At 41.9% G+C, this 25,696-nt stretch overlaps 1 protein-coding gene across 23 annotated transcripts in view; it reads right to left on the bottom strand.

Annotated features, from left to right (window-relative positions):
• Kif21a (kinesin family member 21A) overlaps positions 1-25,696 on the bottom strand; it is a 127,584-nt gene that overhangs the window by 5,076 nt on the left and 96,812 nt on the right. For 3 of the 23 annotated variants that reach the window (XM_041671756.1, XM_041671759.1, XM_041671760.1), the window contains 10 exons: positions 23,988-24,202; positions 20,325-20,432; positions 18,877-19,005; positions 16,735-16,773; positions 16,081-16,095; positions 6,146-6,282; positions 4,932-5,112; positions 4,123-4,287; positions 2,916-3,033; positions 1,094-1,264 (listed from right to left, as the gene is read on the bottom strand). In XM_041671756.1, coding sequence (XP_041527690.1) covers positions 1,094-1,264; positions 2,916-3,033; positions 4,123-4,287; positions 4,932-5,112; positions 6,146-6,282; positions 16,081-16,095; positions 16,735-16,773; positions 18,877-19,005; positions 20,325-20,432; positions 23,988-24,202 — 1,278 coding nt within the window. The remainder of the gene's footprint in view (positions 1-1,093; positions 1,265-2,915; positions 3,034-4,122; positions 4,288-4,931; positions 5,113-6,145; positions 6,283-16,080; positions 16,096-16,734; positions 16,774-18,876; positions 19,006-20,324; positions 20,433-23,987; positions 24,203-25,696) is intronic. The other 20 variants (XM_041671757.1, XM_041671761.1, XM_041671764.1 and 17 more) reach the window with 12 other exon arrangements.

Below are 25,696 nucleotides of genomic sequence, written 5' to 3'. Positions count from 1 at the left end.
TTTATCTATTTCATGATTAACACACACACAAAAAGTATGACTAGATAATACCATATGACCAGATTTTATGTATAAACATTTATGTTCACAATATTAAAAATGACAGCCTTGTGTATATATTTATGAGTCTGAAGTGTTCTTCTAAAGTTCATGCTACTTCTGCATTTTGTCTTTACCTGCAGCCTGGAAGCAGGGAAGGGGTGGCAGCTGTAATGCATACATGCAGAGAATTGCAAACAGTTTTCTCTGTTCACTAATTTCTTCCCTGATACACTGCAGCCCTGCACTCATTCTATAGGAAATGGAAGCACTGCCTACTGGACTCAAGAAAATATTCCCAGGACTGAGGAGTCTCTCAACTCCAGGTGATCTTCATGTAGCTTGGGGAAAATGTAAATGTTCTACCTCAAGGTGGTATTTAATAAAGAGATATACACAAAAATTCTCCGTCTTTCAACCTTCAGTAGTGGCCTGTCTTTTCTTACCAAGTGTGTATTCGTTGAATGTTTACCAACTTACCACTCTGATGGAAGTAACTTTATTGAAGATAAAGTACAGAAAATATATTTGCTATTGAAAGTGGAAAATTTAATGCGAATCTACACAACTTCCATTCTCAACCTGTAAGTCACAGCCCATGGTGGGGGGTGGGGGTGGGGGTTTAAATGATCTTTCACAGAGGCTATCTAAGTCCATCAGAAAACACAGATATTTACATTACAATCCATAACAGTAGCAAAATTACAGTTATGAAGTGCAATGAAAATTTTATGGTTGGGGGTCACCACAACGTGAGTACTATATTAAAGAATTACGGCATTAGGAAGGCTGAGAACCACTGATATAGAAGACCAATGAGATTTTTAAAGTTTGGATCTAGTTAAATTTGGTTTGTGATGTTTAAATTTATTAGCAAATTGTTTTATAATAAAGACTGTAACATTATATTGAAAAAATTTTAAAAATACTTTAAGAGAGACCCCTGTTAAAGCAATGAGAATCTATATAGAACCTCCCATCCCCCAAGTTGTTGGACTGACTCCTGTGTGGTTTTGAAATAGTCACTTCATACCATGCAGAGTTTCTGAATTACCTGAAGAAGACCTTTCTGAGCCAAGTCCCACTTCTTGATTCCATTGTCTCTGGACCCACTGAACAGGTTATCCCCTTGAATGGTCAGTGCTTCTATGCCGTCATAATGAGGAGGCTCAAAGTTGTGGGTGGGGCTTACAGTTCCAAGAGCCCCTCCAGTCACATCAAACATCTACAAGAGAGAAGCAGAAAGACAGCAGTCATCCGTGGGACTTTTAAACACAGGCTTCTATGCGCCCATTCACAGGAAGACAGAGGTGCATCTAAGCGACCTGTTAACCACACAAACTTTGCAGGAATGACACTGAGGGACACTCCGAGTCCCATTCACACTGACTTTGTTTGCACGTCACAGCCGCAAACTTCAAGAAAAGTAATTGGATTTTTTTCATGTATAAATAAGGAAATGTGACATTCAGTGCTAAAGATGTTATATATCAATGCATTTTAGGTTGAAATAATATTATGTTATTCAGTTAAAGTTAAGTAGGTTTTCAATTCCAGATTCCTTCTCCACCTTCCCAAAGGTATCCTTCAAACCTTTTCATTTTTCTCTGTCACTTGGCTTAAAAGGACAACCGATGATTGAATAATATCAAAAGCAGTCAATAGGGATATATATATATATATATATATATATATATATATATATATATATATATATCAGTTGGTAGAGTTCTTGCCTAGTATGCATGAAACCCAGTGTCAGTCTCTGGGAATAAATAAAATTGAGTATGATGACTAATCTTGGTTGTCAACTGGACACATCTGGGAAGAAGGAACATTGGTTGAAGAATTGTCTCCATCAGATTAACATGTAGGCATGTATGTGGAGCATTTCCTAGATTTACAATTAATGTGGAAGAGCCCAGTGTAAGTGGTAGCATCCCTAGGCAGGCAAGGCTGGGCTGTATAAGAAAGGTAGCTAAACTTGAGCATTGGAGAAAACTCATAAACAGCATCCTTCTGTGTTCTCTATTGCAGTCTCTATATTCAGAATCCTGCCTTGAGTTCCTGCCTTGGATTCTTTTCATGTTGGACTGTAACCTGTAATCTAAATAAACTCTTCTTCCCCAGGTAGGCTTTCTTAGTGTTTTACCACTGCAGCAGAGAAGCAAACTAGGAAGCTGGCATGTGATGGTATAAGTCTATAGTCTCTGCGCTTGGGAGCTAGAGGCAGGAAGATTATATGTTCCAGGTTATTTTGACCACAGAGAGTTCAAAGCCCAGCCTGGACTACATAATACCCTCTCTCAAAAGAAACAAAAACAACCAAATCGGTAACTATAAATAAACACTACGAAAACCAAAAATCAAAGGGCAGAAAGTGGGGGAAGAGATCTGGTTAAGAGAAAGTGACCTTGCAAAGGGCTGAGAGTAAGTGACTGCGGAATGCTCTCAGCCCTAAGCAGGACATCTAGGTCACACCTCCAATGCCTAAGTGGCATCGTAGAAGAGGCGGGCAGAAAGAAAGAATTGGAGGATGGGGAGTGCTGTGAAACACTGTCTTCCATACGTGACGTGACCGGTGCACTCAAGAATTCACAGCAGCCACGGTTGACTGCTGAAGAGTGGGGCCTGCCAACGTTCCATCACGGATGGAGGAGGATCACATGAGAACGCTCCCCTCCCCAAGGAGAAAATGACAGCCAGTATTTGCAGGAGGAGGGGGAGTTCCTGTTCTCATGCAAAACAAAACTAAGATGCTTAATCAACCTCAATGGTCACAGGAGAAAGAAAAGAGATGTGGGACAGGGCTGAGATTAGTGAATACTTTAAACCTATCACTCAAGAAAATGCAATTCCACCTCTGTAATACACACTTTGATGTAGTGGTCCTTGGAGCCAGTGATGATTAGGTCTTGTCCATTGGAGATCTGATCTACTGTAAGGCACATAACAGGGCCCAGGTGGCCAGTTAGCTTTCCTGTAGACTGAAACCTTAAAAGAGAAATAAAAATGAAGGTTGAAAGCATTCAGAGCATAATGGAAGACTCATATAATCTATATTAGTTCATAATATTTTTATTAATTTTCTTCTAGACTTCAGCCCTGCCTCTTGAAACCCTGGACAGAGTAACTAGAAATGACCAAATTAACATCCTAAGGTGGATCTGGGAAATACTTAGATCTTATTCCACAGCTTAACACAATTTATGAGATAAGTAAAATTCCGAGAAGTTGTAAAATGATAATATTAATTCCTTCATGTAAACTTCAAACTAGTAAGTTCATGAACTCAGGAAAGACATGACTAATCCCTTTAGACTCAATGTATTTAAAATACTGCTATCACTGCTTATAACATCAATGAAGCTATCGAGGAAGTGGGGTCATTTTATTCTACACATACACATATTATACAACACAAGCACATACAGTGTGTGCCTATGTACATATATACATTCATGTGCAGCTATGTATATGGGAAAATAGGTGAGCCCTTCATTAGTCCCTATAAAGACTGAACACGGCTAGAACTGGTATCTGACAGGTGTAAGAACGAACAATACTACACTGGCATGGTAGTACACAGCTGTTACCCCAACCTTCAGTTGAACTAGGAAGTTTGAGGCCAGCCTGAATGAAATAGCAAGACTTTTTTTTTAAATGTGTGCAGTCAGTTGTCAGAGGGTAACAATGACCTTACGTGGCAGTCCTATCTTTAAGCAAGCTGCTGGAATACAGCAGTGCCTTTCACTTCTAGGATATTAATATTATAGTTCCTCAAAACGTGTTTTTCAGTCACTCTGGTAAGATAACCCTATATTTAATCCTGCTATTAAAAAAGAACAGATTTACATTAACAAAGTAATTAAAAGAGCAGTTGTTTAAATTTTATCAAATCACTTTTTTTCACCCCACTGGATATGTAAATTGCATTGCTATTTGCAAAATAAAATACAATTGTAACAGTTTTCTAAATGGGAGCTAGAGGACATGTGGAAATTGGATCTCACAAGCATTATTGGTATTGGTATTTAGACTGTATTTGATATATGCAAGAGATGCATTTTCTAAAAGTTCTACCTTTTCAGGTCCCACATCCTGACAGCATTTCCAGAGGCCGCGTAGAGGAAAGTACCAGTTGGGTTTAGTGCAATCTGATTGATCTGGCTCTCTCCAGAGGGAATAGCTACTGTCCGGCTGGCACTTGCAGAACAAGCTTCTCCAAGAATAACTTGACCTGAAGATCTAGTAAGTAAGTAATAAGAAAGTAAAATAAATAATAACAAAGCAATGTAAGTCATGTTTTCTGCCACAAGCTTGGCTAGCAGCTTCCTAAATTCTCAAGACCCTGGCTGTGGACAATAGCAGGAGCCTGTGTGTTTATGACCACATTCACAGTACCTAGCACCAAGCAGGTGGTCACACCACGAACAAGTACTGACCAACGGAGAGAATACGTGAATGAAGGTACCAGCGAGATCCCATTTAAACTCTTAAAGTGTGTGTAAATCCTTCCTCAATACCAACAATACCAACAATGGTCAGTTTAGTCATTTTCCAAGGACTGATACTTATAGAAATCACTTAATTCCATAAGGTAGTAAACTGTGTGCTCAAGCATTGCCTTAGCATTTGGGAAAGGGAAACTATGAAATCCATACTTAGTGGCAGATTAACCCAGTCTGTCTTTTCCTTTTCAGAATCTGGTCTTTGTTGTGCTCAACTTTTCCCTCGGTATTTTCCCAGTGAACAATTAAACATCCTCTGAGAAGTAGGTAAGTATCTTTTAAAAGCTAAAGCCCTCATCAGTTATTTAAAACTGTAATCAGTTTTATAAAAAAAAACAAACAAACAAAGCGACTCTTGGTGTGTGTTTTCAAGGTACTTACGTTAATGTTCGAATGCACTTTGCTGAGTCTCTGATATCCCACACCTTAATATAAGATGTTGACACCGTGAAGACCAAACTCGTATAATTGCAGTATTTTACAGATACAACGTTGTTAGGGTGAACCCCTAGTGACATAATTTCCTGTCCAGTCACAAGATTCCAAACTTTACAGGTACGATCTAAAAAAAAAAAAAAAAAAAAAAAAATTAAGATCAAAGCAGAAGAAATGCTGTTGATATGAAATATTTTAGGTTCTTTTAACAACAGAAATTATTTTTAAACAACATTCCACCATGGGAACGGAAGAGCAAAGGATGGTGGTCTTCTCCAACCATCCGGCACTAGGCATTATTGTACATCCCTCAATGTCTGTGGAAACTTCATAGGCAGGAGAGGTAAAGTGGATCTAAACTAAGAGAGGTGTGTCTGGTGTCTGCCTTATTGTTTTAGGTTCTTATAATGCAGCAAAGGGGCTTGCAGTGCAAGATTGGAGGTTTCTCAATCTGGTTTGAACTACTGGCTAAATTAACAGAGGAAAAACATTTTAGTATCTTGAGTTTCTTTATCTGTAACATGAAGCTGCAACATGTAGCTCACGGGAGCTGTTGTACTGAGACACATTTGGATCATGTCTCAGTATCTCTGACATGTTAATAAGAAACGGGGGTTGCTACTATCTTTTTGCCACATTCTATATTTTAGTGGTCTTAGATAAACTTTTATACTGACCATTTTGAAAGCTAGAACACAGTATGCAGTAAGGGTCAATCATTGAAAGGAAGCGTGCTCTTAACACTGTGTTCACAAATATAAACAGCAGATTTACTCCCTTACCCACTAAGCAACAATTTTGTATTTTATGCAATTGAGGAAGTAACCCACCACATCAGGCTCACTTGATTTAAGTAGTCTTTTAATAATTCTGTTTTAAAGCTATTTTTAGATATATACATATGAGAATTAGATGATTGCTAGCATCTTTCATTTCTTAACTTTATTTTTAATTATGTGCATGGGTGTATATTTATGTAGAGGTATGTGCACATGAGTGCAAGTGCACATGAAGGCCACAAGGGGGTGCCAGGTCCCCTGAAACTGGAGTTACAGGCAGTTGTGGGTGGCAAAGCATGGGTTCTGATAATAACTAAAATCCTACAGACCAGTACTACACAGTCTGCACCACCAAGCTGTCTCTCCAGCCATGGCTAGCACCTTTTGATCCAGTGAAGAGGAGATCGTCGGTAGAATCCACACAGAGCACAGCTTTCGTGTGCCCTTCAGCTATGTGAACACACTGGAGTGAAGATGGTCTGATTCCTTTGGAGGCAGGAAATGGGTTGATTATGCCCCTATGGTGGGGGAAAAAGATTGACTTCAGCATCTCTATTATGAAAGGAGGCTTATCTTTTCCTACCATTTTTTAAAAAGCCTTCATAAATTATTATTAATATTCTCCAGACCGTCCCCTTCATTCATTTAGTCAAAAGGAAGCTGATAAAGAGAGACATAACCGTGGTAGAGCACATATATTAATTAGACATCCACTAGTAACTAGTTCTTCAAGCAGCGAAAGTGACAATGTACCTGGATTTTCTTATTAGCTATTTCATCCCTCTGACAATTCTTCCTTGTTATGACCAAAAGGGGGCAGAAATGATTGGCTGGCTTCATAGCAGGCAGCATGGAATTCTATGCCTAAAGAGAACATGCTGGAGAGTGTGTCACACATAACTCCTAAGCTACACGGAAAGCAGTATAAAGATGGAAAGAAGTTACAGATATTGGATGGGCAGAAAATTAAGGGAAGATGATGTTCAAGGACCAGCAACTGAAAGGGGTGGAAAAACCTTTGACAATCTCAAAGATTTTAAAGTGGAAGATGCAGGAAGTCAAGCTCCCTGGGAGCTGCTTACAGATGCTGCTTCTGCAGTGTCTGGGCTGTGCCGTGGGCCATGCGCTGGGGACTGCGAGCGTTATCAAATTACTGCCTGCCCCTAACTGGAAAGGGGTCTAAGGTAAGCTAGAAATGAAAATGAGTGTCAGGAAGAGTAAGGACGAGAATAACCCAAGAACAGAGCGAACCAGTCACTCAAGTGCCCTGCTAGTTTTTCTTCTTACTGCGAGCTACAATATTAAATGTGTCTGTCTTTAAATTATTATCGTTACTATTCATAATTCTCCGAAGGAAATTCCAGTGAAGAGGGAAAAGCATTATCAGTCCTTAGAAATCACAGAGGTTAATAAACGGAAAAAACCACCTCAGACACTAATTTGAGTGTCACATATTAAAAAAAAAATGGGAAAATCATTATAAACACTTTTAAAAGTAAATGTTCACCAGTACTACATAACACGGGCCGGCCAATCTCAGGGGGATGCCCCTGTACGGTTATTAGGTGGTTAACAAGGGCATATGGTGTGCACATTTTGCACTGACTCCAATAAAGTCCGAATGCCAAGCCTGTCAGAGAATGCTCTCGAGAAGAGTGAGGTGAACTGATGTGTCACAGTGGCTGCACAGCACAGAGTCGCTCTGGAAGACCCCCGGCATTCAATCAATCTTTCCCTGACCCTCAAAACAGTCATGCCTTGCTGAGTAAACTGATAGATTTAATAGCTGAGTAATGTCCTGTGTTGCCTGGATAACAAAACTCACCCAAACAAGAAATCATTTATATGTAGCACTAACATAATAATTGGGTAAAATTTAAACCTAGCACTAACGTCAAAGACAGAAGAGAATTATATAAGAGAAAAACAGAACTAACTTCCAGAGAGAGGGCTGTGCCTGTTCAGTACATGATCAAATGTTAGCAACGTGTGGTCCCTGTACCAAAACTGCCTATGGCTTCTGGCAGAAGTAAACGTCTCACCAGGATGTGCCGAGTCCATCCAAATTCTGCCAGGCCATGACAGGCCTTAGCTCGAGGAGCTGTGTTTTAGGAACACTGAAGGTTGGAGTCTTTGTGAATTAAGGAAAAAGGAGAATAGAGCTGACAAGATAATAAAAGAAGGCATGCCGGAGAAAGGATGTAACTGTGAGATTGAAATTCTAAACATTTAGAGGGGTGTCACACACAAAAAAAAGACACTAAATCAATTCTCATGTAGCTGAAGACTTGGCTGGCAAAAAAAAAAATATGAAGAGGCATGTAAAGGAAGTAAACAGGTTTATTTTTAAAACCATTATAATTAAGGTCTTTTTATACTGCAGTTCTTTGGGTTTCTTTTTTTAACTAGAGGTGAAGGAAATTCCAAGTCACTAAAAGTGACCCTTGAGATTATGTCTGGATATACAAAGACAAAGATTACACACACACATATGCATATATAGGCATATATACATATATATTCCAATTTATCTTCTGTGTGCAAAATTCCAGATTGAAATTAATAACAATAACTTGTTTATAATATAAGAATTTATATTTTGGTGCCAGACAGTGGTGGTGCATAACTTTAATCCCAGCACTGGGGAGGCAGGTGAATCTCTGTGAGTTTGAGGCTAGCCTGCTCTACTAAAGCTAGTTCCAGGACAGACTCCAAAGCTACAGAGAAATCTTGTCTCGAAGAAGAAAAAAAAAGGAATTTATATTTTTGATTGTGAGCCTAGCCTTTAATGGCTGAGCCATCTCTCCAGCCCTGTAATATAAGAATTTAAACAAATTAAACCTAGAACAGGAGAGACACTATTCTCAAAAGTATGAGTCTGCTGTTTTGAAACCCTATTGATACAAAATGCATAGCTATGAAATAATTCCATTAAAGTTATAAGAATCACTTCAAATATTTAAGAGGTATTATTCTTCTGGGGAAGGCTACTACTATAACTGTATAAACAGATAAGGAATAATTAATTAAAAACTGCATCAGCAGCATAAGAGCTGCTAGGAACTCAATGACACAAACCCTCCTCGGAACCCAAGTGCAATCACTTAAAATCCCTATACCCCCAGATTCTCTTCCCATGGGGCCCAGCTGTCTCCTGATACAACACCCAACATAAAGCCACCTTCCTGGAGAGCAGGACGCTTCTGTTATTCTCACACAGTCTTTCTTGCTGCACGTGGATGTGTGACATGCATATGCGCATGCATGTTCCCACATAAGTTGGCCTACATGAGTGAGGGCAGGTGCAAGGGCTTCCCATGCAGACAGGCCTAGGCTGCTACTTCCCAATGTCTGTATTTTCCTAGGCCGTGTTCTACCTTGTGTGTTGAGGAAGGTGGCTCTTGAGAATTTCAGCTACTATAGCAGGTCACCTTACTACCTACATATGTAGTAACAGTCCTACATATGCTAAGCACAGTCCTCCACACCTGCCCAGCACAGTCCTCCACTCCTGCCCAGTACAGTCCTCCACACCTGCCCAGCACAGTCCTCCACACCTGCCCAGCACAGGCCTCCACACCTGCCCATCACAGTCCTCCACACCTGCCCAGCACAGGCCTCCACACCTGCCCAGGAACAGTCCTCCACACCTGCCCATCACAGTCCTCCACTCCTACCCAGTACAGTCTCCACACCTGCCCAGCACAGTCCCCCACTCCTGCCCAGCACAGGCCTCCACTCCTGCCCAGCACAGTCCTCCACACCTGCCCAGGAACAGTCCTCCACACCTGCCCATCACAGTCCTCCACTCCTGCCCAGTACAGTCCTCCACACCTGCCCAGCACAGTCCTCCACACCTGCCCAGCACAGGCCTCCACACCTGCCCATCACAGTCCTCCACACCTGCCCAGCACAGGCCTCCACACCTGCCCAGGAACAGTCCTCCACACCTGCCCAGCACAGGCCTCCACACCTGCCCAGCACAGTCCTCCACACCTGCCCAGGAACAGTCCTCCACACCTGCCCAGCACAGGCCTCCACACCTGCCCATCACAGTCCTCCACTCCTTCCCAGCACAGTCCCCCACACCTGCCCAGCACAGCCCTCCACACCTGCCCAGGAACAGTCCTCCACACATGCCCAGCACAGTCCCCCACTCCTGCTCAGCACAGTCCTCCACACCTGCCCAGGAACAGTCCTCCACACCTGCCCAGCACAGTCCCCCACTCCTGCCCAGCACAGTCCCCCACACCTGCCCAGGAACAGTCCCACGCCTGCCCAGCACAGTCCCCCACACCTGCCTGATGGAGGAAGGTCATTGGTTAAATAAAAAGAAACTGCTTGGCCCTCATTGGTTAGAAGATAGGTGGGAGGAGTAAACAGAACAGAACGCTGGGAGGAAGAGGAAGTGAGCTCAGACTCCACAGCTCTCCTCTCGGGAGCAGACGCCTCAGGGAGACGCCATGCTCCCAGCTCCCAGGCAGACGCACGGATGAAGTTCCGACCCAGGATGGACATAGGCTAGAATCTTCCCGGTAAGCGCACCTAGGGGCGCTACACAGATGATTAGAAATGGGCTAAATTAATATGTGAGAATTAGCCTAGAAGAGGCTAGATAGAAATGGGCCAAGCAGTGATTACATGAATACAGTTTGTGTGTTGTTATTTCGGGCATAAGCTAGCCAGGCAGCCGGGGTGCTGGGGACGCAGCCCCGTCCACCCATATTACTACAAATGGCGCCCGATGTGATGGACTAAACCCACTTAAAAAACCTGAGAAGGCTTAAAAATAAGGGAGAGAGAGTTTAACACAGATTTTTGCTGTTTGTTGGTGGCGTGCTGTAGTGAGATTTCCTGATTCGGCAACAGCAGCAGAAAAAAAGCTGTGTCATTTTAAAGCGCAGCTTCTTGGGGCTGTGCTGCCAGCGTGAACTCTGGCTTTAAAGCATTTGTGGCACTCTGCTTGCTAGAGGCAAGCAAGTGCTCTCATCTAAGAGAGGCTTCCTGACTCAGCTTTAGCTGCAAAGCCTGCAGCTCATTAAGAGGTCCTGCCACGAAACACTTAAATGATGTTGACGAAAAGATGAACGCATGCTTTTCGGTTTTCAGCTGTAGCAGGAAAAAAAGCTGTGCCATTTAAAAATGCCGACTTTCTGGGCCATCCTGCCAGGGAAAACTCTGACTGTTTGAGGCAGGAGGGCCAACTACAGAGAGAGGACTTGTGTGTTGTCTGTGGACATAATGCTGCAACTTACTTGCTGGCAGGAACCTTGAAATGCCATAGAGTTGTGGCAGTAAACATGGCTACAGCCAGTACCTCAGCTATGAGGCTGGAAAGCTAAGGAATGGACTGGATCTAGCTGGCAAAGCCACGGCTTTAGTCCTACTGAGATTGCTTGGTAAATTAAAGACTCATGTGGTCAGAAAAACAGAGAGAGATACAGTAAAGAGAGATTCAAAGACAAAGAAAATTTTTAAATGGTTTACAGTGTGTTAAAAATGTATGCAGACTAAAAGTTGAAGTTCTTAAAGTAAAAAACAAAAAAAAAGGAAGAGAGTTGTTGTGTGTGGTAGTGCACACCTTTAATCCCAACACTTGGAAGGCAGAGAGAGATTGACCTCTGTGACTTCAAGGTGTGGTAGCACACGCCTTTAATCCCAGTGCCTAGAAGGCAGAAACAAACAGATCTCTGTGAGTTCAAGGTGTAGTAGTGTACACCTTTAATCCGAATGCCTGGGAGGCAGAGACAGGTGGATCTCTGAGAGTTCAAAGACAGCCTGGTCTACAGAGTTACTTCAGGTCAAAGATACAGAGAACCTCTCTCAAAAAGCAAAAAGTTAAAAGTAAAAATAAACGAAATAGAGGTTAAAACAAAGCTGTACAAAGATGGAAAATACACGGAGAATTTTGATACTGTATGCTATTATGCTCTCTTTGAATTGTTTGAATGCTGAGGAAGCTAAAAGATATTTGTTTATAAATGCTGCTGAACTAATCCAACATAGATATTTTGATGCCTTGACTTTGAAATTTGGATCTAAGGACATGATGCTTTGGAAAGGAGTTTCTTATTTTGTTTTCACAGAGGATGAGACCCTGTTCATTTCTTCTATTCCGATTTGGTATGATGGACCACGTCCTCCTGAAGGGTTGGTGTGAATACCTTCAGAAAATTGCTTCGCTCAACTGCCAACTGAGATGAAACTAGCACACAGGTTATACCATGAAAGACCTAATTAACGACGCCCCCATTCAGCAGGAAGCAGTTTGGAGAGAAAAAACTGCGCCCATGTTCCCAAATATGGTTTATAAACGTTCTTTAACATTTAAAGGGGGATATGATATAGATATGAATAATTTGTATTAGTATAGATTTTGCTTTATTGATAGAGATTTAAGGTCAATTTTGTTTTATGTATATGTATATTTCTGATATTGATTAAGGTATTGCGATTGTGTAGTTCATTTAAAAATGTAATGTATATAGGTAGTTAATAGATAATCATAATAGTCAAGTTTGTAGTCATGTTAGTTAAGATTTTCTAGATGTGCGTAGATATATTTTAGATAGGCATTCTTCATATTTTTCAAAGATTATAGAATATGGCATTTTAAATGTTTTAATAACTTAGGACTTTTCATGACAATGAGACACTCTGCTCCTGGCAGCACCAATCTACTTCAAGAGGAAGATGGGCATCGAAGAAGCTCGTTATGGAGTCTGATAGCCATTTGGGCAAGAAACTGCTCTTGCCTGAACTATTTCATAAACTGGACACAGAGAACCCACAGAGAGAGGACTACTGAACTTGCCTAAGGTGAGATGATCTTTCGGGGTTCCTGATTCATGAAAGAGTCTGCGAGACATTCTGCAGGACACAACAGATAGTGACTGAACTGACTTTGAATTTTCTTGCTTTATGGAAATGTCTGCTGGATACCATGGGCCTGAAGGCTGAAGATGGATGCCCCAACGGTACACAGGAACTTTGGGTGACTGTCCAGGCAGCAAGATGTCTCTGTCATTTCTTGAGTTTTAAAAGTTGCTTTTTTCTTGTTTGCTTAGGTAGTATTGTATCTTTCTGGAGTCTTTGAAGGAGTTAAGAATAGTTAGTTATAGTTATAGTTTTCCTTAGTTATGATAAAGATTATTGTAACTTTTACTTGATAACTGTTTCGTTATATGTAATTTTGCTATGTTAAAGTTGAAGCCTTTTTTTTTTGTTTAAACTGAAAAAGGGGAAATGATGGAGGAATGTCATTGGTTAAATAAAAAGAAACTGCTTGGCCCTATTGGTTAGAAGATAGGTGGGAGGAGTAAACAGAGCAGAACGCTGTGAGGAAGAGGAAGTGAGCTCAGACTCCACAGCTCTCCTCTCTGGAGCGGACGCCTCAGGGAGACACCATGCTCCCGGCTCCTGGGCAGACACACGCAACGAAGCTCCGACCCAGGATGGACATGGGCTAGAATCTTCCTGGTAAGCGCACCTAGGGGCGCTACACAGATGATTAGAAATGGGCTAAATTAATATGTGAGAATTAGCCTAGAAGAGGCTAGATAGAAATGGGCCAAGCAGTGATTACATGAATACAGTTTGTGTGTTGTTATTTCGGGCATAAGCTAGCCAGGCAGCCGGGGTGCTGGGGACGCAGCCCCGCCGCCCTTATTTCAACACCTGCCCAGCACAGTCCCCCACTCCTGCCCAGCACAGTCCCCCACACCTGCCCAGCACAGGCCTCCACACCTGCCCAGCACAGGCCTCCACACCTGCCCAGCACAGTCCTCCACACTTGCCCAGCACAGTCCTCCACACCTGCCCAGCACAGTCCTCCACACCTGCCCAGCACAGTCCTCCACACCTGCCCAGCACAGTCCTCCACACCTGTCCAGGTACAGTTCTCCACACCTGCCCAGGAACAGTCCTCCACACCTGCCCAGCACAGTCCCCCACTCCTGCCCAGGAACAGTCCCACACCTGCCCAGCACAGTCCCCCACACCTGCCTGATGGAGGAAGGTCATTGGTTAAATAAAAAGAAACTGCTTGGCCCTCATTGGTTAGAAGATAGGTGGGAGGAGTAAACAGAACAGAATGCTGGGAGGAAGAGGAAGTGAGCTCAGACTCCACAGCTCTCCTCTCGGGAGCAGACGCCTCAGGGAGACGCCATGCTCCCAGCTCCCAGGCAGACGCACGGATGAAGTTCCAACCCAGGATGGACATAGGCTAGAATCTTCCCGGTAAGCGCACCTAGGGGCGCTACACAGATGATTAGAAATGGGCTAAATTAATATGTGAGAATTAGCCTAGAAGAGGCTAGATAGAAATGGGCCAAGCAGTGATTACATGAATACAGTTTGTGTGTTGTTATTTCGGGCATAAGCTAGCCAGGCAGCCGGGGTGCTGGGGACGCAGCCCCGCCGCCCTTATTTCAACACCTGCCCAGCACAGTCCCCCACTCCTGCCCAGCACAGTCCCCCACACCTGCCCAGCACAGGCCTCCACACCTGCCCAGCACAGGCCTCCACACCTGCCCAGCACAGTCCTCCACACTTGCCCAGCACAGTCCTCCACACCTGCCCAGCACAGTCCTCCACACCTGCCCAGCACAGTCCTCCACACCTGCCCAGCACAGTCCTCCACACCTGTCCAGGTACAGTTCTCCACACCTGCCCAGGAACAGTCCTCCACACCTGCCCAGCACAGTCCCCCACTCCTGCCCAGGAACAGTCCCACACCTGCCCAGCACAGTCCCCCACACCTGCCTGATGGAGGAAGGTCATTGGTTAAATAAAAAGAAACTGCTTGGCCCTCATTGGTTAGAAGATAGGTGGGAGGAGTAAACAGAACAGAATGCTGGGAGGAAGAGGAAGTGAGCTCAGACTCCACAGCTCTCCTCTCGGGAGCAGACGCCTCAGGGAGACGCCATGCTCCCAGCTCCCAGGCAGACGCACGGATGAAGTTCCAACCCAGGATGGACATAGGCTAGAATCTTCCCGGTAAGCGCACCTAGGGGCGCTACACAGATGATTAGAAATGGGCTAAATTAATATGTGAGAATTAGCCTAGAAGAGGCTAGATAGAAATGGGCCAAGCAGTGATTACATGAATACAGTTTGTGTGTTGTTATTTCGGGCATAAGCTAGCCAGGCAGCCGGGGTGCTGGGGACGCAGCCCCGCCACCCTTATTTCAACACCTGCCCAGCACAGTCCCCCACACCTGCCCAGCACAGTCCCCCACACCTGCCCCGGTACAGTCCTCCACACCTGCCCAGCACAGCCCTCCACACCTGCCCAGCACAGTCCTCCACACCTGCCCAGCACAGTCCTCCACACCTGTCCAGGTACAGTTCTCCACACCTGCCCAGCACAGCCCTCCACACCTGCCCAGCACAGCCCTCCACATCTGCCCAGGAACAGTCCTCCACACCTGCCCAGGAACAGTCCTCCATGCATGCCCATCACAGTCCCCCACACCTGCCCAGCACAGTCCCCCACGCCTGCCCAGCACAGTCCCCCACACCTGCCCAGCACAGTACCCCACACCTGCCCAGCACGGTCCCCCACACCTGCCCAGCACGGTTCCCCACACCTGCCCAGCACAGTCCCCCACACCTGCCCAGCACAGTCCTCCACACCTGCCCAGCACAGTCCTCCACACCTGCCCAGCACAGTCCTCCACACCTGCCCAGCACAGTCCTCCACACCTGCCCAGCACAGTCCTCCACACCTGTTTAACACAGTCCTCCACACCTGTCCTCCACACCTGCCCAGGTATCATGTAGAATACAAACTTTAGTCTTTATGCATCTACATCAACCACTCTACTCTCCGAGACATTTTCCCAACCCATTTTATTTATTTCAATACCACTGGTTTTTCAGTGCTCTGAAGAAAAATAATCTTAATATTAAAAATTAAAACATTAAATATTACTAGATAATTAAATTTTGAAGATATATGTCAGTTTTAACAATTAAAAAATTTTAAATACTCACTAGGTAATTAAAGTGTTCTAAAATAGTCAGCATATTAGAGTTGGTAATATTTATATAATTACTCTATACCACTAAAGATGACAGGGAAACATGGGTATGGAAAGCATACACATAAGGTGTCATTATCATATTCTAATTAAATCTCTTCACATTCTAAAATATAAAAATGGCCTTTAAATCAGTTCTTTAAGTTAAATTAAAGTATATAAATGTGTACAACAATGCTGGTCTGAGTGGAGAAAAAAATACTTATTTTGTCCCATGCAAACCAGTAAAATAATAACACTGTGAGGTTGATCTTTCTCCCTTCCCCTGCCTACCTTCTGGAGGATCTGCTGATGTTCAGAAAAATGGCCACAAAAAAAGGAAAACAAATGGAAAATGAGGAAGAGACAAGCGGGTAAGTTTGGGAAGAGAAAGAGAGAGAGAAAGAAGAAAAAAATTTAGCCCTTCCCCAAATCCGTAACATGAAAAAATAAAGTAATGCTATTATTTTTAAATTTCACTTATCAGTTTAAAATTTTTAAATAAGTTCCTTTACTTTGTAATTTTGTTTTAATTTTGTCAGGGTAGTATCTTTTTTATAATTGAGTATGCTGTTATGAAATGAACTTTTTACTTCAAATTGCTAAGCCAACAAGGAAAGCTATGTATGCTATTCTTAGACTTTGAAAGAGCAAGCCCTCCTGATGTCAACACTGGGAAAATATGATTATCTTTTACAGACAAAAAAATAAGATTAAAGACAGCAACAAACAACCAGCTTCTAAGTGTTCATAAAAAGTGTTTGCTACTACTTTACAAGATATACTCACAAGACACGTTAAAATTAATGTTTTATAGTATTAGTGCACTTACACGGCTTACAACAAGTTATGCATGCAATAAAAAAAAACAGGTTTGCTTAGAATTTCTAGGAGGTGTTTAGGACATCAGTGGAAGGAAAGAACGTAGGGGAGACAGGAAGAAAGTACCTGTGCACCTCCGACAAAGAGGAGTCACTTTCATCAGACCTACAGTGAAAGAGTCGTGAGGAGAAGAACAGATATCAAAACAGGTGAAGACATCAGACTGAAAACCAACAATGTAGATAACAGAATCTTGTAAACACTGCTTTTGTGGCGTCTGCTTTTCTGTTTGCAAATTTAGACAAAAAATTAGACCCACGTTTTCTACCAATCTTGGGGTTAAGACTGTGTACCTATTACTGACCCTGAGACTTCACCTTCACCTCAAAAACTCAGGCCCTGGCAAGGAAAATTATCAAGTATCTGAACTGCATCACGACCAGGCTTCTTTTATGACTACCTGGAAGAAAAATCCCCATTCCAGTAACTGCATGAATTTATCTTGATAGTTACTGTTTTAGATGGATGCTAATGCAGAAATTTGACAAGTACATTGTATATCTACACAGAAAGTAAATCACTAAAATGTGTAAAGCCCATAGTTTTAACTGATTTCAACAGTAGAGAATTCTTCTGATGACATGGTTCCTTGGTAACAACTAGTTGGGAAGACACTGTCAGCCCTGTGCTCTGTACTCAAGTCTGCAGTGAGTGTGTCTGTTAGGAACTTCGATTGTGCAGCTTTCCTGGGGAGAATGGGGAAGGTAATGGTGGCATGGAATGTAAGAACTGAACTGTGAGATCTGCATGTCACAGATGAAATACGACAGTCTCCAAACAGGACCCCAAAGGAAGAAAGACAAGGGAAGTTTTCCAAAGTGCAAATACAGTTGACTCAATGTATCCCTTATGGGATTACAACAGCAAGATTAGTGCAGTCGGTAAAACATATGAGTCACAAAATAGCAAACTATGATGAGATTATCAAGATTATTAAGACTGGCAGAAAAACAATTTGAGACAGGTTCTTGATCTGTAGCTCAGACTGTTCTGAAACTCACTATGTAGCCCAGTCTGGCCTTGAACATGTAGGTCCTCAACCTACTTCAGTGTCTAAGGTGCTGGGTGACACTTGTGAGCCACCATACCCACCTTGTGACAGAAAATATTAAAACTACTGTGAATGAAAAATAAACAAAAATGAAGCAACTGTTCACATACTAGTGAAAATGGATTTTGAGCGTCCTACCTTCCTCAGGTCATGGAACACATTAATAACATTAAGGACTGTTTTGTTTAATAGGATATTTACCTTTCTAGATCAATTTAAAGGGCATGTCATCTACTGAATACATAAAAAATTAATGAAGAATATATAAATAGCTGATGTATGAATTAAGCAGATTAAAAATGATTTCCAAATGATGAGTGTAATTACATTTATAGAGCCATTTAATACAATCTACGTGTATTAGACAGATCTTTTAAATGGCATCCTATAAATTTCAGAGCTGTTACATGCGGGAAGATGACAGCATAGGAAGCCAGCAGCTGTGGCTGGGGGGAGGGAGGTCAAGTGCATGCGCTCACAGAAGTGTTATTCATATTCTAAAGCAGACAAGCCAGCGTTCCTGTCTATATATGACAGTCATATTAGTACTGAATTTTTAGAAGAAAGATTCTGGGTCAATACAGGATACTTATTCACTTCTAAGTTAGTGAAAATTATATTTTCTACCTCCTAGACTCTCCCCTCAACTCTCTTCCAGTCCTACATCCTCTCTCCATCGGGTGGCAGTTTGTTGCAGTGACAGAGTCAGTGAAATTTGTGGTGGATTTATCTGGAGCCACCGAGGGGCAGGAGCATGTGGTCTTTGTAAGTTGTCTTAAATACAAACAGTGAAACATTTGCCACTTTTTGGTGTAGTCTATCATGGTCCGATGCCTGTGTGAGCTTATAGAAGCTGGAAAATCCAAAGACGTTTTAACACCTAATGCTCAAAGATCCTACTTGACTCCTACCAGAATAGGAGAGATCAGAACAGAGAGCACAGCCGTGCACAGCTACTGCAGGGAGCAATGTTCAGCAGGAAAATAATCTCTTAAGTTTGCCTACATGGTTCCTTTCAGTTTAAAAATACAAAAATATGGCAAGAGTTTACTATTCAGACTCCGCCTCCCAGACAGAAAGGGCGAAAGGTCCACACAGACTGTTGTGGGAGGTGCGGAGTCCTGGGTGAGAAGCCAGGGCTCACTTCCGTGACTTACTTATCCTGCTGAACTGACGTGTTTCCCTGAGAAACAGTAAGACGATTAAACACGTTCAGTTCGTTACGGGGCCGGCTTGGTGGGGAGGAAGGAGGTGAGAGACTAGCCTCGGAAGCACCAGAATCCGAGCTACAAGAAAAAAGAAGATTAAACAGGTGGCTTTAGTTGGTTATGCTTTGTTAGGAAACATGCTTTTTAAAAGATTTTTTTATTAGAAGACTCCTTCTTTTCTTCCTCTCTTTTTTATTTATTTATTTTTGAGATCTTGCTTTCTGAATCATTTAAAAAATAATTTTACTAGATTTTGTCACATTGGTCACAAGATGGCACTGTAGAAAAAGAGTCTGCCTAGTGAGATCCAAAATCCACATCTACAAGGCAAGCCCAACTTAATTATAAATCTAAACAAAACTGAGAGCTATTGCTTGCTTTGCAGGAGAAGCGGCAGGCCCAAAGGACTCAGGAGCAATTTGCCTTATCAGTTGACTTTTAAATAATTTATTTTCTCCAGGCTACCATTTCTGAATGATTCCTGAGACACTGGATTCAATAATTAAGGCAGATTACTTCTTTGAAACTATAAAAAGCAAGGATGAATAGAAGGATAGTCAGTATGCCAATTAAGTCAGCTCTACTGATGGCCAGTGGAGAAAATGTGTGTGTTATTTCTTTGCACAAGGGAGCAGAGCGGTAGTATAAGACCGTCCACTAAGGGACAGACACTCTATGAACATGTGTTTATGTTAAAGGAAAAAGTACACTAGTGTTTACTGGTATTAGAAGGCAAATGGGCATGATTGTTCTCCGCCATTGACACACCTGCCCCAGACAACATTCTGTGTAAATGAGGAAGCAGGGTGGTGGCAGAAGTTGGGGTGCTTTTACATAATGTCTTACTTATTTAATCCGTTTAGTGTCTACACGTTGTGGTGGAGCAGTCTCTAAACACCCACGGAAGGGGTCGGCAGACTGCACTCTGCACTGCTACTTAAACCCTCACAGAACATTAAAGAAATGCTTGAGGATGATATCAACAGTCCAAATGTGAGTCGCAAGAAAACGACCCACATGCCACACCTTATGATGTGACCACTCAAGGGGGAAGGTCAAATTAGCTTCAGAGGAGAGGCTAAATTAATTTTGAGCTTTTATAGAAGACCATTTGAAATAGAAGCTTGATAACTTTTAGTTCAAATGCAGAGGAACCCTTTCTGGGCTTTACGAAAATAACTGAAAACCGTTAGTGACATGAACGGGGAGACACGTGATCAAGAGTATTAAAATTGTGTGGGTGGTCATAAAGCCAGAAACCACTCAGCCAAGTCAATAGTTCACTTAATTGTCTGAGAAGCCAGTCACAAGCAAATAGAAACTTGCAGCTGCCCCTCAGCGCCTGCTGCAGGGGACCTGCAGCCTTCTGAGTACGGAAAAGAGCATTAGGAACTTACTGTTTATGTTCCTTGGCCTTGGGTTTCTCGGCTTTCTCGTATGCCTTTCTCCTTGCTACAGGGGAAGGCTCTGGGATTTTTTTTTCTGATAGAGATGGCTGTCTGGAACTAAAATAGGAAAACATTTTAATTATTTTTCTTGTTTATTTTTATTATTATTAATATTTTTACATTTAAAAACTTTGGCAGCTAATCTAATCTAAAAGTTCCAAATTTATTTTGGGGGGGGGATAAAAGTAGGATAAGAAAATAATACATGACTTATTTTTAGTGGATAGAAGCCTAATAATCACAAACTTTTTGAGTTACAATTTCATTAATTGCATGTGTTTATTATCTTTTAATGTAAAAAATGATACTACCAGACAAACAAAATAAATATTTTAAGTATACAAATTTTATTGGAAACTGTTTGGTCTGGGGGAAAATTATCTAAAAAGTTTTGCAAGAAAAAAACTACTAGGCTATGAGAAGTAATACAATTTAATAAATAAACATTAAAAAGTGGCTATAAACCACGTGGTTATAACATAGCAATGTAAGTAGTAACACAAGCCAAGAACGACAACTGTTTTTACTGAATTAGATTTAGACACTGATTAGTCATTTTCTATGTTTTAGTAATAAAACATTCTTGTCACTAACTTTAAGTAGTAAAAGTTAGGTGTGGTGGCTCAAGTCATCAATCCCAGCACTTAAGAGACTGAGGGACCAGGATGCTTAAGTAAAATCTGAAGTCCACACCCACAAGGCAAGCCAAATTCAAAATTATATAACTTAGAGTTTAAACCAAACCGCTCACTTTACAGGTAAGGCAGCAGACTTAATAATCTTGAGAACAATTTTAAATTATTTCTTCTCGCTAGTCCCCTATTTCTCAATTATTCTTGAGATACTGAGTTCAATAGACACAAGGGATTATATTTCTGGATCCTGGGCTTCACACAGTGATTTTTCAAGCCAGCTTGGGGTCCAGTGAATAAGACCATATGTCAGAAATTTTTTAAAATTAAAAACAAGGGGGGCTGGAGAGATGGCTCAGTGGTTAAGAGCATTGCCTGCTCTTCCAAAGGTCCTGAGTTCAATTCCCAGCAACCACATGGTGGCTCACAACCATCTGTAATTGGGTCTGGTGCCCTCTTCTGGCCTGCAGGCATACACACAGACAGTACTGTATACATAATAAATAAATATTTTTTAAAAAAATAAATAAATAAAATTAAAAACAATGAGTAGCTGATGAATAATTAAAAATTAAAGATATGAGTTTTGTGGATGCAATGATGAATATTACCATTCTCAGCGAGAAACACTGCTTAAAAACCACGGAAAGGGTTTGCAAGCGATATTCAAAGGTGGAAACCACGTGTGACTGAAGAAACCATATTTTAGCAATTCCACCCTGTGCACAAGATAAGGGAATGAAAGCGGTGTGGTAGGAGCTACGGGTACGCCTGAACCAAGCACAAACCTCCCGTCTGTGAAGACCTGGACCTGACAAGGTGGTACAGGTATGAAATCTTAGCACTCGGGAGGTGGAGGCATTAGCCCTGACTACATAGTGACTTTGGTGCCAGCCTAGGCTCCATGAGACTGCCTCCAACAAGGAAGTGTCAGGAATTATAAATTTAGCCCTCTAAGTTCATGAAAACTTAGAGGCAAATTGTATGAAGAAGCAAAGTCTAAGAGACATTTTCCATAATATGTCATAAAGGATACACTTATAAATCAATATATTACCTGAATGTGGATTCCAGGCCACAGCCTTAGTCTTGAGGTTCCTAATGTGCCTGTCATAAGGCGGACTAAAGCTGAGCACACACAAGGCCCCGACAGTCCCTTATCTGTGTCACTATCCCTGTCACAGCACTGAGGCCATGGCTACACTGGTTAGCAGCTTCCAGTATTAATCACATAAGCTCCTTAAGCACATGCAAGAAAATTCTATCATTAAAATTAATTCTGCAACTAAAGGTAGACGGGACTGATACATGGAAGATAATGGAAACGCCGTCATGAAATGAAGAATATTATGGGAAACAGACATAGACAGCAAGTTCATTACTTGGGTATTATCTGTAGAGTTGCTTATCTGCATGCTGCTTTAGGGGCAATATTCTCATATACATATATTCATATCAGAAGCCATTTGCTAGATTATAACTTGAGAGTTAGTTTGCAAAAACATCACTGAAGAATCCTTACAAGTGAGGGGCTGAAGAAATGGCTCAGTCAGTGGGTAAAAGCACTTGCTGCTTTTTAAAAGGACCCAGGTTCAAGACCCAGCACCCACTGTGGTTCACAGCAGTCTGCAATTCCAGTTCTAGGGTATCAGACACCATTTTCTGACCTCCACAGGCATGAGGCACACACGTGCAAAACACTCAGAACCATAAATAAAAAATAAAAATCTAAAAGGTAATGTTTAAAAGGGAAACACACTACACACACATGCACACACACACACACACACACACACACACACACACACACGCATGCACGCACGCAGGCTCACTAATAAAAACAGGGAAAGTATGCACATATACTATCCAGTGCAGGGAAGTATCTCTTTGTTCTCAAAACAGAAAATGAGAGTGCCATGGGCACTTGTTGTAATAGAAGAAGAGCTTTGTTGTTACAACTGCAGCTCCTCACTGTGAAGTTCTTTGTATGGGCATTGGCCCCAACACACAGTGAGCTTCAAGGTGAAAGGTTGGGGGGGGGGTGGAATTGGTAGAGTATGTCTTTCATATCAGCACTCAGGAGCCAGAGGGCAGTCTGCTTTACACAGGGCTGCTACACAGTGAGCCCCTATCTCAAAAACAAAACAAACAAATAAACAAAAACCCTAAACTTTAGTTTTAGGAAAACCTGAAAGGCACAAAGTTTATAATTAGTTTTAGCCTTTTTCCTTAAAGGGGTCAGCAATGATTTATTATCCTACCAGGTTATTAGAACCAGATCCTAGATAACCTGGAGTAAACTTGAGTCTTAAGAGCTTATATTGACATGTAATTATTTTATTTGTATAACTTTAGCCTAATGGAAGTGTTTCTAAATAAAGTGTGCCTATAATCATTACTCAGAAAATGGTATTGCCCTTAGAGCAATCCTAAAACTTGGAGATTAAAGTCAAAAGATAACATTGAATCTTAAGTTAATTTTGATTTTCCAGATCACTAGGGTTAGGGTGAAAAACTTCCTTTTGCGGGAAAGTATTTCCCACACAAACGTGAAAGAATTTGGATGCTTAGCACCTACATAAAAAACAGGTGACTGTGGTAGCCCTCCTGTAATCCCAGCCAAGTGCAGGCAGAGAAAGCGAGTTCCAGGAGCAAACTTGCTGGCCTGGAGAGAGAATTCTGGGTTTGGCAAAGGACCATGCCTCAATATGTACATTCAGAATGATTGAGCATGATACCTAACATCAGCTTTAGAGCCCCACCCATACAGAACACACACACACACACACACACACACACACACACACAGCACATATTCATACACAAACAAAAATTGGGGCCAGCAACACCTAACAGAAATTGCTTTGAAAACCAGAGACTGATTATTTTTCAACAGAAATAAGAAATTAGAAACACGCATATTAATAAACAAAACAAAAAGCCAAAAGGAAGGGAGTTAGTATAGCCAGGTCAGACTTACATGCTGCCTATCTTAGAAGGTAAGCCAGATGGGGGAAGAAGCTCTTTGTCCCTAGCAGAAGTACCACTGCTCTCTGTACGCATTCCAATCTCTTGCCCTTCTGCAACAGGTGTAAGGGAACCCGGCAAGGAGGCCTCTCCTGCACTAGTGTCTGGGGCTAGTTCACTGCTATCTGCATACAGCAACTCCATCTGAGTGGTGGTTCTCCTTCGCGCCTAGAGATGGAAAGAGAAGCAATCAGGGCCAGACTTTTGCACAGAACTTGATTAGGGAACAGAGATTTTTTTTTTAAAATTAGTCTGCAATAGATAAAAATATTATGTACATCTTTTCCTTGCAGGTATGGAGCTTAAGAGATGGCTCAACAGTTAAGAGCAATGCCTGCTCTTCCAAAGGTCCTGAGTTCAATTCCTAGCAACCACATGGTGGCTCAAAACCATCTGTAATGAGATCTGGTGCCGTCTTGAGGAAAAGGCCTGGTCAGTCATCCTCATCAACTTAGACCACGAAACCCAATACAGACAAGTTCAATAGAACCGTCCTATATGGGCTGCCCACATATGCTTCAGCACTGCCAGTATTAGATTTCAAAAAGTTCAAAATGTCAAAGACAACATGTGTGATAGTGACAAGGCAGAGTCATAGCCAGACAAGACCTTCCAAGGCCACAGTAATGATCAGCATTTGGATTGCACATATGTGCCAGGGGCATTTTTAAATGCTGTGATGTCTGCCGTGGAGAGGTAACTTATTCACAAGAGAGGACAAGAAAGCACAGGGATGCTGAACATCTCTCTGTGGTAACTCAAACAGAAGTGACAAAGTCAGCCGAAGGTGAGTCAAAGGCCACTAACACCCCTGTGCTGTCCAGCCACAAGTGACCAGCTCCCTCAGCATATAACTGCTTTAAAGAGAGAAAGGCAAGAGAATGAAGAAAGGAAGTGGGAAGGAATTAAGCCAAAGGAAAATCCATTGCAGTGAAGTTCAGCTAAACTCTAACATTGCTTAACTTTAAATGCTTTGTTAATACAAATTTTTCATTTTTATTTTCAGTGGGTTTTTTCTAATATCCTAAATAATGAGTTTACGCTCCTCATTGGAAAATTCATATGTTGTATTCTGCTGTTTATTCTATGTCGTTAACACAGCACTGCTGTGGGCCTTATTAAAATCATGAAATGACTTCACTATTCAAAGGAAAAAAAGGAAATGAGTCCTGTGTCGTATCTTTCCAGTTCAGAAGCAGCAAGTAAAAGAAAAGCTTTGGTGATCTGAAATGAGAAAGCCCTGGGGACACCTTTTACCATCTTGGTTCTTCCCACCACACAGGTGGGAAGGCAGAGAGCCCTTCTCCGGGCTAATTCATAACCACAGTGGATTATTTTGTGGCCCTCACTTCCCAAGTCTCTTGGGCATCTCACGTAGGCTCGCTGAATAGGCTAGGCTTTCACAGAGCCTAAAACAGGAAAGCCTGTGAGATTCTATCTGCTTTTAAACCACCAAAAAAAAAAAAAAAAAAAAAAAAAAAAAACCCTGAGTTTTGGTGGCATGTTTGATCATTCAGAACAAAATACAAACTATATACTGGAAAGCAAGTACTTCAAGACCATACAAAAATCTATTGATGTATTTTCACCAGACTCATGAGTATTTTTCTAAAAAAAAAAAAGAAAGAAAGAAAGAAATTAAATTTTATACTAAAAATCCAT

The sequence above is a fragment of the Microtus oregoni genome, unplaced genomic scaffold (assembly GCF_018167655.1).
Source record: "Microtus oregoni isolate MIOR12 unplaced genomic scaffold, Mior012 000022F_ref0000154, whole genome shotgun sequence".
Lineage (NCBI taxonomy): Eukaryota > Metazoa > Chordata > Mammalia > Rodentia > Cricetidae > Microtus > Microtus oregoni.
This window is presented reverse-complemented; position numbering and strand designations above follow the sequence as displayed.